Genomic DNA, 15,028 nt, shown 5'->3' with positions numbered 1-15,028 from the left:
TCCTGCCCCCTTACGCTCCCCTTCCTCACCTGTGCCCAATTATCCCCTTTGCCTTCTCACCCTGCTTCACCTGAATAGTACTCAGTCACAGCAGATCTGCAATGTACGTTTAATTAGCAAACCCAACGATGTTGAGCGAGATGTTTACCTGGTATTGGTGCATGTGTTGACTTCTCCTCAATCATTTCAGTTTCAGGCCTTGCAAAGTATATTTCTGCGTGGACATTACAAAAAATATCTCGGTTAACAAAATCATCTGCTGTTGTGATAATCCATTATAAATTACAGATGTTGTCTGGGTTGCAACTTTCCATCTCAAATTGCAATGAAACTCCCGAAGTCAGTCTCTGTCAATGGGAAAACTCATTTTAAAAGTGTCAACATTGACCTGCAGTACCCGTTGTACCTGCAGATCTCACTGTGCTTGGCCATTATAGTGTTAAATGCCTGTAACATAACGTTAGGGCAAAGCCCGTCAATGGTACGGTTTTGCGGCAGTGAGACTTGGCATTAAGCTCCAGCGACAAGACGGGGCCAGGGTTTAACGTATCATCCAAAAGGCAGCGCCTCCGACAGTGCAGCCAATCTTCAATGAATTTAGATAATGTTGTGCCATTGATGTGCTTTTGCAATCTGTTCTTCCAGAACATAAACAGGGTACGGTCGTGTATTGGTTATGTTACTGGGCTAGATTTTAAATTCGGTTTTTAAAAAAATCTGTAAATAGCAATTTAGCTGGTCTGAAGCTGTTAGAATGTCGTAAAAACCCAACTGGTTCACTAATGTCCTTTAAGAGAAGGAAACCTGCTGTCCTTACCCAGTCTGGGTCTATTTTTAAAAAAATCATTCATGGGATGTGGGCGTCACTGGCGAGGCCAGCATTCATTGCCCATCCCTAATTGCCCTTGAGAAGGTGGTGGTGAGCCGCCTTCTTGAACCGTTGCAGTCCATGTGGTAAAGGTTCTCCCATAGTGCTGTTAGGTAGGGAGTTCCAGGATTTTGACCCAGCAACGATGAAGGAACAGCGATATATTTCCAAGTTGGGATGGTGTGTGACTTGGAGGGGAAAGTGCAGGTGGTGTTGTTCCCATGCGCCTGCTGCCCTTGTCCTTCTAGGTGGTAGAGGTCGCGGGTTTAGGAGGTGCTGTCGAAGAAGCCTTGGCGAGTTGCTGCAGTGCATCCTGTGGATGGTACACACTGCAGCCACTGTACGCTGGTGGTGAAGGGAGTGAATGTTTAGGGTGGTGGATGGGGTGCCAATCAAGCGGGCTGCTTTGTCCTGGATGGTGTCGAGCTTCTTGAGTGTTGTTGGAGCTGCGATCATCCAGGCAAATGGCTTCATATGTGACTCCAGTCCCCACATCAACATGGTTGAACCTTAACTGCCCTCTGAAGTGACCTAACAAGCCACTCAGTTGTATCAAACTGCCAGTGGCTCAAGAAGAAGGCCCACCACCACCTTCTCAGGGAAACTAGGGGATGAGCAATAAATGGCGGCCTTGCCAGTGACACCCACATCGCCAGAATGAATTTTTAAAAAGGTAACTAATAATAATAAAAGAAAAATGTAATTTTCACTTCCCTAAACAGGAACCATGGACACCAATTTATAAAATTACCATTCCTGATACTCTGAAAGCTGTATTTCCCAGCATAGACAGAAATTCCTTCTCCCTCCAGCACAGTAAATCTCATCCCCCCAAAAATAATCCCATTAGAGTTCCTGTCATTCTCCACCCTAAGCACAAAGTCTGGACTGAGGAGAAGCCCCTCCCTGCACTAATCGGATTGTACCCCTAGGGCTACAGCAAGCCCCACCGAGCAGACATTCAAGCATACATTTCCTCCATTACGCAGAAAGTCAGGCCTTGGGAGTACAAAAAGCTATTCCAGGCCTGATGGAGGAGAAAGTAGTTCAACACAAACTTCTTATGAAAGTTTGCTGCCCTCACCTTTCCTCTGCTCACCCCATCCCCTCCTGGCTCCCACTTTGCCTCCACCCGCCCCCCCCCACTTTCCCACCCTTCCATTATCCCTCCCTGTTCTCCCTCTCCATCTTCCCTCCTCCCTTCCCTCATCCTTCTACTTCTCTCCTCTGCCCTCATTCTCCCCCTTCAAATTATGTCCTTTGCCTTTTCACCTTGCTTGACTTGAATAATGCACAGTCTTAACTCTCCATGTGCAACTCCACAATAGATGAAATAATAATAAAAATACTGAAAAAACCTTGACTACAAGGAACAGAAAAAGGATAATTTCCCACTTTGTGCTCCCGGTGGGGAGCCTCACCAGCTGGGAGTGCGTATTGAAATTTCAGTTGTGCACTAGTTGTAAATTCATGGGCAGTGCACTGGGACGAGGGGTGCCAATGAAGGTTGGCAGGGACAGGGGTGATATGTTCAACTGAACTCAGTGTGATATAGGATGTGGCCTACATTGGCACCTGGCCCAGCAACGCATCAAATATAAAATTCTCATCCTTGTGTTCAAATCCCTCCATGGCCTCGCCCCTCCCTATCTCTGTAACCTTCTCCAGCCCTACAACCCTCCGAGATCTCTGCACTCCTCCAATGTTGGCCTCTTGTGCGTCATTAATTCCCTTTGACCCACCATTGGCGGCCGTGCCTTCGGCTGTCTGGGCCCTAAGCTCTGGAATTCCCTCCCTAAACCTCGCTAACTCTTTCTCCCTTCCTTTGAGATATTCCTTAATATCTACCTCTTTGACCAAACTTTTGGCCACCTGTTCTAATATCTCCTTCTGCAGCTCGGGGTCAAATTTTGTCTGATGAAGCTCCTGTGAAGCGCCTTGGGACGTTTTACTACGCTAAAGGCGATAAATAAATGCAAGTTGTTCTTGTAGAGGTGTTGCTCAGTACGATGAGCGACAGTCCCAGAGGTTACAGTCATAGTCTTAGGTTTAATGAGGAAAAACTGATTAAGAGAACTATTTTGCATCATAATTTTGCATCAGCAGGTTAGCAAATAAAGAATTCGTAGGATATTTACCTTGAAATGGGGATTCTGGCTCATCAATACGTTTCTCAATCAGTTCTTCTGTCGGCTCTACGACTGCTATATGGATATTAGCAAAATGCATTATCTTAGTTAACACATTCATCTACTGCTGTAAGACAAACAATCAGTGTCAGCGGGGGTACAGTGGGAAGCATGCTTGCCTCCTGAGTCAGAAGGTTGTGGGTTCAAATCCCACTCCAGAAATTTGAGCACAAACTCTCGGCTGACACTCCCAGTGCCAGTACTGAGGGAGTGCTGCACTGTTGGAGGTGCCGTCTTTCGGATGAGGCATGTTAAACCAAGGCCCCGTCTGACCTGTCGGGTGGACCTAAAGGATCCTACGGCCCTACTTGAAGAAGAGCAGGTGAGTTTTCCCCTGTGCTCTGACCAACATTCCTCCCTCAATCAACACCACGAAACAGATTATCCGGTCATTATCACATTGCTGTGTGTGGGATCTTGCTGTGCACAAATTGGCTGCTGTGTTTCCTACATTACAACGGTGAAAATACTCCATTGGTTGCAAAACGCTTTGGGGCACCCTGAGGTAGTGAAAGGCGCTGTATAAATGCAAGTCTTTCTTTTTTATTTCTTACAAGCCTCATTACGTACAGAGAGACCTCTCGAGGCACCTAACCGGGAGGTGGATGGTGAGTGGACACTGAGCAAGGTGAGGTGGAGGGTCAAGGAATTGACAAAACTACAGCCACGGGGTCAGACAGTCAATGTGAAGTCAAATAGGATGCGGAGGTTGCGAACAGTCAGATGCAAACGGAGACTGTGGCCGAGGAGAGGGTTTGGAATCGGTGGCAAAGGTAGGGAGTTTGTGGCGGGGCTGAAGACGATGGCTTCGGTCTTCCCAGTGTTTAACTGTAGGAAACTGTGGCTCATCCAGGACTGAATGTTGCACAAGCAGTCTGACACCACAGAGATAGTGGAAGGGTCAAGAGCGGCGATGGAGAGGTACAGCCGGATGTCATCAGCGTACATGTGGAAGTTAACCCCATATCTTCGGATGATGTCACCAAGAGGCAGCATGGTCACGAGGAAGAGGAGGGTGGGGGGGCCCAAAGATAGATCTTTGAAGGTCCAGAATAAGTGTGGAGGCAGGAAGAGAAGCCATTGCTGGAGATGCTCTGGCTACGATTGAATAAGCAAAGATGGAACCAATCGAGGGGAGTCCCACTGAGCTGGACAACAATGACTACACTTCGAAAGTAATTTACTGACAGTGAAGCACTCTGAGGCACACTGAGGATGAGAAAGACGCCTCATTTTGTAGTAATGTTCTGAATTTACGTTTTCCTTTTTGCATTCCTTTAATTGCCATGTACCTCTATAAGATCCCTCCCCAGATGTGTTCTGTCAAGACTGAAAAGCACAAGTTTCTTCAACCTTTCCTCATAACTCGGACCTTGTGGCTCATCTCTGGACTGCCTCCAATTCTTGAATGTCTTGCTTGTGTCTCAGTGACCAGAAATGGACACAGTACTGGACTGGAGAACTGCAAATGTTATGCGCTTGTTCAAAAAAGGGTGTAAGGATAAACCCAGCAACTACAGGCCAGTCAGCTTAACCTCGGTGGTGGGGAAACTTTTGGAAACAATAATCCGGGACAATATTATCAGTCACTTGGACAAGTGTGGATTGATTAGGGAAAGCCGGCACGGATTTGTTAAAGGCAAATAGTATTTAACCAATTGATAGAGTTTTTTGATGAGGTAACAGAAAGGGACGATGAGGGCAATGCAGTTGATGTGGTGTATATGGACTTTCAAAAGGCGTTTGATAAAGTGCTGCATAGTAGGCTTGTCTTCAAGATTGAAGCCCATGGAATAAAGGGAGCAGTAGCAGCATGGATACAAAATTGGCTAAGTATCAGGAAGCAGAGAGTAGTGGTGAACGGTTGTTTTTTTGGACTGGAGGGAATTAAACAGGGTGTTCCCCAGGGGTCAGAGCTGGGACCACTGCTTTTTTTGATATATATTAATGACTTGGACTTGGGTGTACAGAGCACAATTTCCAAATTTGCAGATGACACTAAACTTGGAAGTGTAGTGAACAGTGAGGAGGATAGTGATACACTTCAAGAGGATATAGACAGGCTGGTGGAATGGGCAGATACGTGGCAGATGAAATTTAACGCAGAAAAATGCGAAGTGATACATTTCGGTAGAAAGAATGAGGAGAGGCAATATAAACCAGAGGGCACAATTCTAAAAAGGGTAGAGGAACAGAGAGATCTGGGGGTATATGTACACAAATCGTTGAAAGTGGCAGGGCAGATTGAGAAAGACGTTTGATAAAAAAGCATAGGGGATCCTGGGCTTTATAAACAGAGGCATAGAGTACAAAAGTATGGAAGTCATGATGAACCTTTATAAAACACTGGTTCGACCACAACTGGAGTATTGTGTCCAGTTCTGGGCACCGCACATTAGGAAAGATGTGAAGGCCTTAGAGAGGGTGCAGCAAAGATTTACTAGAATGATTCCAGGGATGAGGGACTTTAGTTATGTGGATAGACTGGAGAAGCTGGGGTTGTTCTCCTTGGAACAGAGAAGGTTGAGAGGAGATTTGATAGAGGTATTTAAAATCTTGAAGGGTCCAGACAGAATAGATAGAGAGAAACTTTTCCCATTGGCAGAAGGGTCAAAAACCAGAGGGCATAGATTTAAGGTGATTGGCAAAAGAACCCAAGGTGACATGAGGAAAAACTTTTTTACGCAGCGAGTGGTTCGGATCTGGAATGCACTGCCAGGGGTGGTGTCGGAGGCAGATTCGATCGTGGCTTTCAAAAGGGAATTGGATAAGTACTTGAAAGGAAAAAATTTGCAGGGCTACGGGGATAGGGCGGGTGAGTGGGATTAGCTGGATTGCTCTTGCATAGAGCCGGCATGGACTCGATGGGCTGAATGGCCTCCTTCTGTGCTGTAACCTTTCTATAATTCTTTGATACTCAAGGTGGGCCTGACTGAGCTGGACACAGTACTCAAGGTGGGCCTGACTGAGCTGGACACGATAATCAAGGTGGGCCTGACTGAGCTGGACACGATACTCAAGGTGGGCCTGACTGAGCTGGACACGGTACTCAAAGTGGGCCTGACAGAGCTGGACACGATACTCAAAGTGGGCCTGACTGAGCTGGACTCTGTGCCTTCCCAAGGGCTGACTATTGTCAGCTTTTTAAAAATTTGTTAATGGGATGTGGGCATCGCTGGCAACGCCAGCATTTATTGCCCATCCCTAATTGCCCTTGAGAAGGTGGTGGTGAGCCGCCTTCTTGAACCGCTGCAGTCCGTGTGGTGAAGGTTCTCTCACAGTGCTGTTAGGAAGGGAGTTCCAGGATTTTGACCCAGTGACGATGAAGGAACGGCGGTATATTTCCAAGTCGGGATGGTGTGTGACTTGGAGGGGAACGTGCAGGTGGTTTTGTTCCCATGTGTCTGCTGCCCCCAGTGAACCCCTAGGTGGTAGAGGTCGCAGGTTTGGGAGGTGCTGTCGAAGAAGCCTTGGCGAGTTGCTGCAGTGTATCCTGTGGATGGTACACACTGCAGCCCATGTGCGCCGGTGGTGGAGGGAGTGAATGTTTTGGGTGGTGGATGGGGTGCCACTCAAGCGGACTGCTTTGTCCTGGATGGTGTCGAGCTTCTTGAGTTTTGTTGGAGCTGCACTCATCCAGGCAAGTGGAGAGTATTCCATCACGCTCCTGACTTGTGCCTTGTAGATGGTGGAAAGGCTTTGTCGAGTCAGGAGGTGAGTCACTCGCCGCAGAATACCCAGCCTCTGACCTACACTTGTAGCCACAGTGTTTATGTGGCTGATCCAGTTAAGTTTCTGGTCAATGGTGACCCCAAAGATGTTGATGGTGGGGGATTCGGCGATGGTAATGCTGTTGAATATCAAGGGGACGTGGTTGGATTCTCTATTGTTGGAGATGGTCATTGCCTGGCACTTGTCTGGCGTGAATATTACTTGCCACTTATCAGCCCAAGCCTGGATGTTGTCCAGGTCTTGCTGCATGCAGGCACGGACTGCTTCATTATCTGAGGGGTTGCGAATGGAACTGAACACTGTGCAATCATCAGCAAACATCCCCATTTCTGACCTTATGATGGAGGGAAGGTCATTGATAAAGCAGTTGAAGATGGTTGGGCCGAGGACACTGCCCTTTTTTTTTATTCGTTCATGGGATGTGGGCGTCGCTGGCGAGGCCGGCATTTATTACCCATCCCTAATTGCCCTTGAGAAGGTGGTGGTGAGCCGCCATCTTGAACCGCTGCAGTCTGTGTGGTGAAGGTTCTCCCACAGTGCTGTTAGGAAGGGAGTTCCAGGATTTTGACCCAGCAACGATGAAGAAACAGCGATATGTTTCCAAGTCGGGATGGTATGTGACTTGAAGGGGAACGTGCAGGTGGTGTTGTTCCCATGTGCCTGCTGCCCTTGTCCTTCCAGGTGGTAGAGGTCGCGGGTTTAGGAGGTGCTGTCGAAGAAACCTTGGCGAGTTGCTGCAGTGCATCCTGTGGATGGTACACACTGCAGCCACAGTGCGCCGGTGGTGAAGGGAGTGAATGTTTAGGGTGGTGGATGGGGTGCCAATCAAGCGGGCTGCTTTGTCCTGGATGGTGTTGAGCTTCTTGAGTGTTGTTGGAGCTGCGATCATCCAGGCAAATGGCTCCATATGTGACTCCAGTCCCCACATCAACATGGTTGAACCTTAACTGCCCTCAGAAGTGACCTAACAAGCCACTCAGTTGCATCAAACTGCCAGTGGCTCAAGAAGAAGGCCCACCACCACCTTCTCAGGGAAACTAGGGGATGAGCAATAAATGGCGGCCTTGCCAGTGACACCCACATCGCCAGAATGAATTTTTAAAAAGGTAACTAATAATAATAAAAGAAAAATGTAATTTTCACTTCCCTAAACAGGAACCATGGACACCAATTTATAAAATTACCATTCCTGATACTCTGAAAGCTGTATTTCCCAGCATAGACAGAAATTCCTTCTCCCTCCAGCCCAGTAAATCTCATCCCCCCAAAAATAATCCCATTAGAGTTCCCATCATTCTCCACCCTAAGCACAAAGTCTGGACTGAGGAGAAGCCCCTCCCTGCACTCATCGGATTGTACCCCTAGGGCTACAGCAAGCCCCACTGAGCAGACATTCAAGCATACATTTCCTCCATTGCGCAGAAAGTCAGGCCTTGGGAGTACAAAAAACTATTCCAGGCCTGATGGAGCGGAAAGTAGGTCAACACAAACTTCTTATGAAAGTTTGCTGCCCTCACCTTTCCTCTGCTCACCCCATCCCCTCCTGGCTCCCACTTCACCTCCAACCCCCACCCCCACTTTCCCACCCTTCCATTATCCCTCCCCGTTCTCCCTCTCCATCTTCCCTCCTCCCTTCCCTCATCCTTCTACTTCTCTCCTCTGCCCTCATTCTCCCCCTTCAAATTATGTCCTTTGCCTTTTCACCTTGCTTGACTTGAATAATGCACAGTCTTAACTCTCCATGTGCAACTCCACAATAGATGAAATAATAATAAAAATACTGAAAAAACCTTGACTACAAGGAACAGAAAAAGGATAATTTCCCACTTTGTGCTCCCGGTGGGGAGCCTCACCAGCTGGGAGTGCGTATTGAAAATTCAGTTGTGCACTGGTTGTAAATTTATGGGCAGTGCACTGGGACGAGGGGTGCCAATGAAGGTTGGCAGGGACAGGGGTGATATGTTCAACTGAACTTAGTGTGATATAGGATGTGGCCTACATTGGCACCTGGCCCAGCAACGCATCAAATATAAAATTCTCATCCTTGTGTTCAAATCCCTCCATGGCCTCGCCCCTCCCTATCTCTGTAACCTTCTCCAGCCCTACAACCCTCCGAGATCTCTGCACTCCTCCAATGTTGGCCTCTTGTGCGTCATTAATTCCCTTTGACCCACCATTGGCGACCGTGCCTTCGGCTGTCTGGGCCCTAAGCTCTGGAATTCCCTCCCTAAACCTCGCTAACTCTTTCTCCCTTCCTTTGAGATATTCCTTAATATCTACCTCTTTGACCAAACTTTTGGCCACCTGTTCTAATATCTCCTTCTGCAGCTCGGGGTCAAATTTTGTCTGATGAAGCTCCTGTGAAGCGCCTTGGGACGTTTTACTACGCTAAAGGCGATAAATAAATGCAAGTTGTTCTTGTAGAGGTGTTGCTCAGTATGATGAGCGACAGTCCCAGAGGTTACAGTCATAGTCTTAGGTTTAATGAGGAAAAACTGATTCAGAGAACTATTTTGCATCATAATTTTGCATCAGCAGGTTAGCAAATAAAGAATTCGTAGGATATTTACCTTGAAATGGGGATTCTGGCTCATCAATACTTTTCTCAATCAGTTGTTCTGTCGGCTCTACGACTGCTATATGGATATTAGCAAAATGCATTATCTTAGTTAACACATTCATCTACTGCTGTAAGACAAATGATCAGTGTCAGCGGAGGTACAGTGGGAAGCATGCTTGCCTCCTGAGTCAGAAGGTTGTGGGTTCAAGTCCCACTCCAGAAACTTGAGCACAAACTCGAGGCTGACACTCCCAGTGCCAGTACTGAGGGAGTGCTGCACTGTTGGAGGTGCCGTCTTTCGGATGAGGCATGTTAAACCGAGGCCCCGTCTGCCCTTTCGGGTGGACCTAAAGGATCCTACGGCCCGACTTGAAGAAGAGCAGGTGAGTTTTCCCCGGTGCTTCCTCCCTCAATCAACACCATGAAACAGATTATCCGGTCATTATCACATTGCTGTGTGTGGGATCTTGCTGTGCACAAATTGGCTGCTGTGTTTCCTACATTACAACGGTGAAAATACTCCATTGGTTGCAAAACGCTTTGGGGCACCCTGAGGTAGTGAAAGGCGCTGTATAAATGCAAGTCCTTCTTTTTTATTTCTTACAAGCCTCATTACGTACAGAGAGACCTCTCGAGGCACCTAACCGGGAGGTGGATGGTGAGTGGACACTGAGCAAGGTGAGGTGGAGGGTCAAGGAATTGACAAAACTACAGCCACGGGGTCAGACAGTCAATGTGAAGTCAAATAGGATGCGGAGGTTGCGAACAGTCAGATGCAAACGGAGACTGTGGCCGAGGAGAGGGTTTGGAATCGGTGGCAAAGGTAGGGAGTTTGTGGCGGGGCTGAAGACGATGGCTTCGGTCTTCCCAGTGTTTATCTGTAGGAAACTGTGGCTCATCCAGGACTGAATGTTGCACAAGCAGTCTGACACCACAGAGATAGTGGAAGGGTCAAGAGCGGCGATGGAGAGGTACAGCCGGATGTCATCAGCGTACATGTGGAAGTTAACCCCATATCTTCGGATGATGTCACCAAGGGGCAGCAAGGTCACGAGGAAGAGGAGGGGGGGGGGCCCAAAGATAGATCTTTGAAGGTCCAGAATAAGTGTGGAGGCAGGAAGAGAAGCCATTGCTGGAGATGCTCTGGCTACGATTGAATAAGTAAAAATAGAACCAATCGAGGGAAGTCCCACTGAGCTGGACAACAATGACTACACTTCGAAAGTAATTTACTGACAGTGAAGCACTCTGAGGCACACTGAGGATGAGAAAGACGCCTCATTTTGTAGTAATGTTCTGAATTTACGTTTTCCTTTCTCCATTCCTTTAATTGCCATGTACCTCTATAAGATCCCTCCCCAGATGTGTTCTGTCAAGGCTGAAAAGCACAAGTTTCTTCAACCTTTCCTCATAACTCGGACCTCGTGGCTCATCTCTGGACTGCCTCCAATTCTTGAATGTCTTGCTTGTGTCTCAGTGACCAGAAATGGACACAGTACTGGACTGGAGAACTGCAAAAGTTACGCGCTTGTTCAAAAAAGGGTGTAAGGATAAACCCAGCAACTACAGGCCAGTCAGTTTAACCTCGGTCGTGGGGAAACTTTTGGAAACAATAATCCGGGACAATATCAGCAGTCACTTGGACAAGTGTGGATTGATTCGGGAAAGCCGGCACGGATTTGTTAAAGGCAAATAGTATTCAACCAACTTGATAGAGTTTTCTGATGAGGTAACAGAGAGCGACGATGAGGGCAATGCAGTTGATGTGGTGTATATGGACTTTCAAAAGGCGTTTGATAAAGTGCTGCATAATAGGCTTGTCATCAAGATTGAAGCCCATGGAATAAAGGGAGCAGTAGCAGCATGGATACAAAATTGGCTAAGTATCAGGAAGCAGAGAGTAGTGGTGAACGGTTGTTTTTTTGGACTGGAGGGAATTAAACAGGGTGTTCCCCAGGGGTCAGAGCTGGGACCACTGCTTTTTTTGATATATATTAATGACTTGGACTTGGGTGTACAGAGCACAATTTCCAAATTTGCAGATGACACTAAACTTGGAAGTGTAGTGAACAGTGAGGAGGATAGTGATACACTTCAAGAGGATATCGACAGGCTGGTGGAATGGGCAGACACGTGGCAGATGAAATTTAACGCAGAAAAATGCGAAGTGATACATTTCGGTCGGAAGAATGAGGAGAAGCAATATAAACCAGAGGGCACAATTCTAAAAAGGGAACAGGAACAGAGAGATCTGGGGGTATATGTACACAAATCGTTGAAAGTGGCAGGGCAGATTGAGAAAGACGTTTGATAAAAAAGCATAGGGGATCCTGGGCTTTATAAACAGAGGCATAGAGTACAAAAGTATGGAAGTCATGATGAACCTTTATAAAACACTGGTTCGACCACAACTGGAGTATTGTGTCCAGTTCTGGGCACCGCACATTAGGAAAGATGTGAAGGCCTTAGAGAGGGTGCAGCAAAGATTTACTAGAATGATTCCAGGGATGAGGGACTTTAGTTATGTGGATAGACTGGAGAAGCTGGGGTTGTTCTCCTTGGAACAGAGAAGGTTGAGAGGAGATTTGATAGAGGTATTTAAAATCTTGAAGGGTCCAGACAGAATAGATAGAGAGAAACTTTTCCCATTGGCAGAAGGGTCAAAAACCAGAGGGCATAGATTTAAGGTGATTGGCAAAAGAACCCAAGGTGACATGAGGAAAAACTTTTTTACGCAGCGAGTGGTTCGGATCTGGAATGCACTGCCAGGGGTGGTGTCGGAGGCAGATTCGATCGTGGCTTTCAAAAGGGAATTGGATAAGTACTTGAAAGGAAAAAATTTGCAGGGCTACGGGGATAGGGCGGGTGAGTGGGATTAGCTGGATTGCTCTTGCATAGAGCCGGCATGGACTCGATGGGCTGAATGGCCTCCTTCTGTGCTGTAACCTTTCTATAATTCTTTGATACTGAAGGTGGGCCTGACTGAGCTGGACACAGTACTCAAGGTGGGCCTGACTGAGCTGGACACGATACTCAAGGTGGGCCTGACTGAGCTGGACACGATACTCAAGGTGGGCCTGACTGAGCTGGACACGGTACTCAAAGTAGGCCTGACTGAGCTGGACACGATACTCAAAGTGGGCCTGACTGAGCTGGACTCTGTGCCTTCCCAAGGGCTGACTATTGTCAGCTTTTTAAAAATTTGTTAATGGGATGTGGGCATCGCTGGCAAGGCCAGCATTTATTGCCCATCCCTAATTGCCCTTGAGAAGGTGGTGGTGAGCCGCCTTCTTGAACCGCTGCAGTCCGTGTGGTGAAGGTTCTCTCACAGTGCTGTTAGGAAGGGAGTTCCAGGATTTTGACCCAGCGACGATGAAGGAACGGCGGTATATTTCCAAGTCGGGATGGTGTGTGACTTGGAGGGGAACGTGCAGGTGGTTTTGTTCCCATGTGTCTGCTGCCCCCAGTGAACCCCGAGGTCGCAGGTTTGGGAGGTGCTGTCAAAGAAGCCTTGGCGAGTTGCTGCAGTGTATCCTGTGGATGGTACACACTGCAGCCCATGTGCGCCGGTGGTGGAGGGAGTGAATGTTTCGGGTGGTGGATGGGGTGCCAATCAAGCGGGCTGCTTTGTCCTCGATGGTGTCGAGCTTCTTGAGTTTTGTTGGAGCTGCACTCATCCAGGCAAGTGGAGAGTATTCCATCACGCTCCTGACTTGTGCCTTGTAGATGGTGGAAAGGCTTTGTGGAGTCAGGAGGTGAGTCACTCGCCGCAGAATACCCAGCCTCTGACCGACACTTGTAGCCACAGTGTTTATGTGGCTGGTCCAGTTAAGTTTCTGGTCAATGGTGACCCCAAAGATGTTGATGGTGGGGGATTCGGCGATGGTAATGCTGTTGAATATCAAGGGGACGTGGTTAGATTCTCTATTTTTGGAGATGGTCATTGCCTGGCACTTGTCTGGCGTGAATATTACTTGCCACTTATCAGCCCAAGCCTGGATGTTGTCCAGGTCTTGCTGCATGCAGGCACGGACTGCTTCATTATCTGAGGGGTTGCGAATGGAACTGAACACTGTGCAATCATCAGCAAACATCCCCATTTCTGACCTTATGATGGAGGGAAGGTCATTGATAAAGCAGTTGAAGATGGTTGGGCCAAGAACACTGCCCTTTTTTTTTATTCGTTCATGGGATGTGGGCGTCGCTGGCGAGGCCGGCATTTATTACCCATCCCTAATTGCCCTTGAGAAGGTGGTGGTGAGCCGCCTTCTTGAACCGCTGCAGTCTGTGTGGTGAAGGTTCTCCGACAGTGCTGTTAGGAAGGGAGTTCCAGGATTTTGACCCAGCGACGATGAAGAAACAGCGATATGTTTCCAAGTCGGGATGGTATGTGACTTGAAGGGGAACGTGCAGGTGGTGTTGTTCCCATGTGCCTGCTGCCCTTGTCCTTCCAGGTGGTAGAGGTCGCGGGTTTAGGAGGTGCTGTCGAAGAAGCCTTGGCGAGTTGCTGCATTGCATCCTGTGGATGGTACATACCGCAGCCACAGTGCGCCGGTGGTGAAGGGAGTGAATGTTTAGGGTGGTGGATGGGGTGCCAATCAAGCGGGCTGCTTTGTCCTGGATGGTGTCGAGCTTCTTGAGTGTTGTTGGAGCTGCGATCATCCAGGCAAATGGCTCCATATGTGACTCCAGTCCCCACATCAACATGGTTGAACCTTAACTGCCCTCTGAAGTGACCTAACAAGCCACTCAGTTGTATCAAACTGCCAGTGGCTCAAGAAGAAGGCCCACCACCACCTTCTCAGGGAAACTAGGGGATGAGCAATAAATGGCGGCCTTGCCAGTGACACCCACATCGCCAGAATGAATTTTTAAAAAGGTAACTAATAATAATAAAAGAAAAATGTAATTTTCACTTCCCAAAACAGGAACCATGGACACCAATTTATAAAATTACCATTCCTGATACTCTGAAAGCTGTATTTCCCAGCATAGACAGAAATTCCTTCTCCCTCCAGCCCAGTAAATCTCATCCCCCCCAAAAATAATCCCATTAGAGTTCCCGTCATTCTCCACCCTAAGCACAAAGTCTGGACTGAGGAGAAGCCCCTCCCTGCATTAATCGGATTGTACCCCTAGGGCTACAGCAAGCCCCACCCTCCCCACTGAGCAGACATTCAAGCATACATTTCCTCCATTACGCAGAAAGTCAGGCCTTGGGAGTACAAAAAACTATTCCAGGCCTGATGGAGCGGAAAGTAGGTCAACACAAACTTCTTATGAAAGTTTGCTGCCCTCACCTTTCCTCTGCTCACCCCATCCCCTCCTGGCTCCCACTTCACCTCCAACCCCCACCCCAACTTTCCCACCCTTCCATTATCCCTCCCCGTTCTCCCTCTCCATCTTCCCTCCTCCCTTCCCTCATCCTTCTACTTCTCTCCTCTGCCCTCATTCTCCCCCTTCAAATTATGTCCTTTGCCTTTTCACCTTGCTTGACTTGAATAATGCACAGTCTTAACTCTCCATGTGCAACGCCACAATAGATGAAATAATAATGAAAATACTGAAAAAACCTTGACTACAAGGAACAGAAAAAGGATAATTTCCCACTTTGTGCTCCCGGTGGGGAGCCTCACCAGCTGGGAGTGCGTATTGAAAATTCAGTTGTGCACTAGTTGT

General features: G+C 47.9%; 1 protein-coding gene across 1 annotated transcript in view; it reads right to left on the bottom strand.

Annotated features, from left to right (window-relative positions):
* The window catches only part of LOC137332824 (uncharacterized), a 41,470-nt gene extending 38,373 nt beyond the window's left edge, over positions 1–3,097 (bottom strand). Inside the window, exons 1-2 of the mRNA XM_067996755.1 lie at positions 3,007–3,097; positions 149–214 (exon numbers count right to left, since the gene is read on the bottom strand). Coding sequence (XP_067852856.1) covers positions 149–214; positions 3,007–3,097 — 157 coding nt within the window. The remainder of the gene's footprint in view (positions 1–148; positions 215–3,006) is intronic.
* Between the last annotated feature and the right edge of the window lie 11,931 nt (positions 3,098–15,028).

Source organism: Heptranchias perlo, chromosome 15, assembly GCF_035084215.1.
Source record: "Heptranchias perlo isolate sHepPer1 chromosome 15, sHepPer1.hap1, whole genome shotgun sequence".
NCBI classification, from domain to species: Eukaryota; Metazoa; Chordata; class Chondrichthyes; order Hexanchiformes; family Hexanchidae; genus Heptranchias; species Heptranchias perlo.
This window is presented reverse-complemented; position numbering and strand designations above follow the sequence as displayed.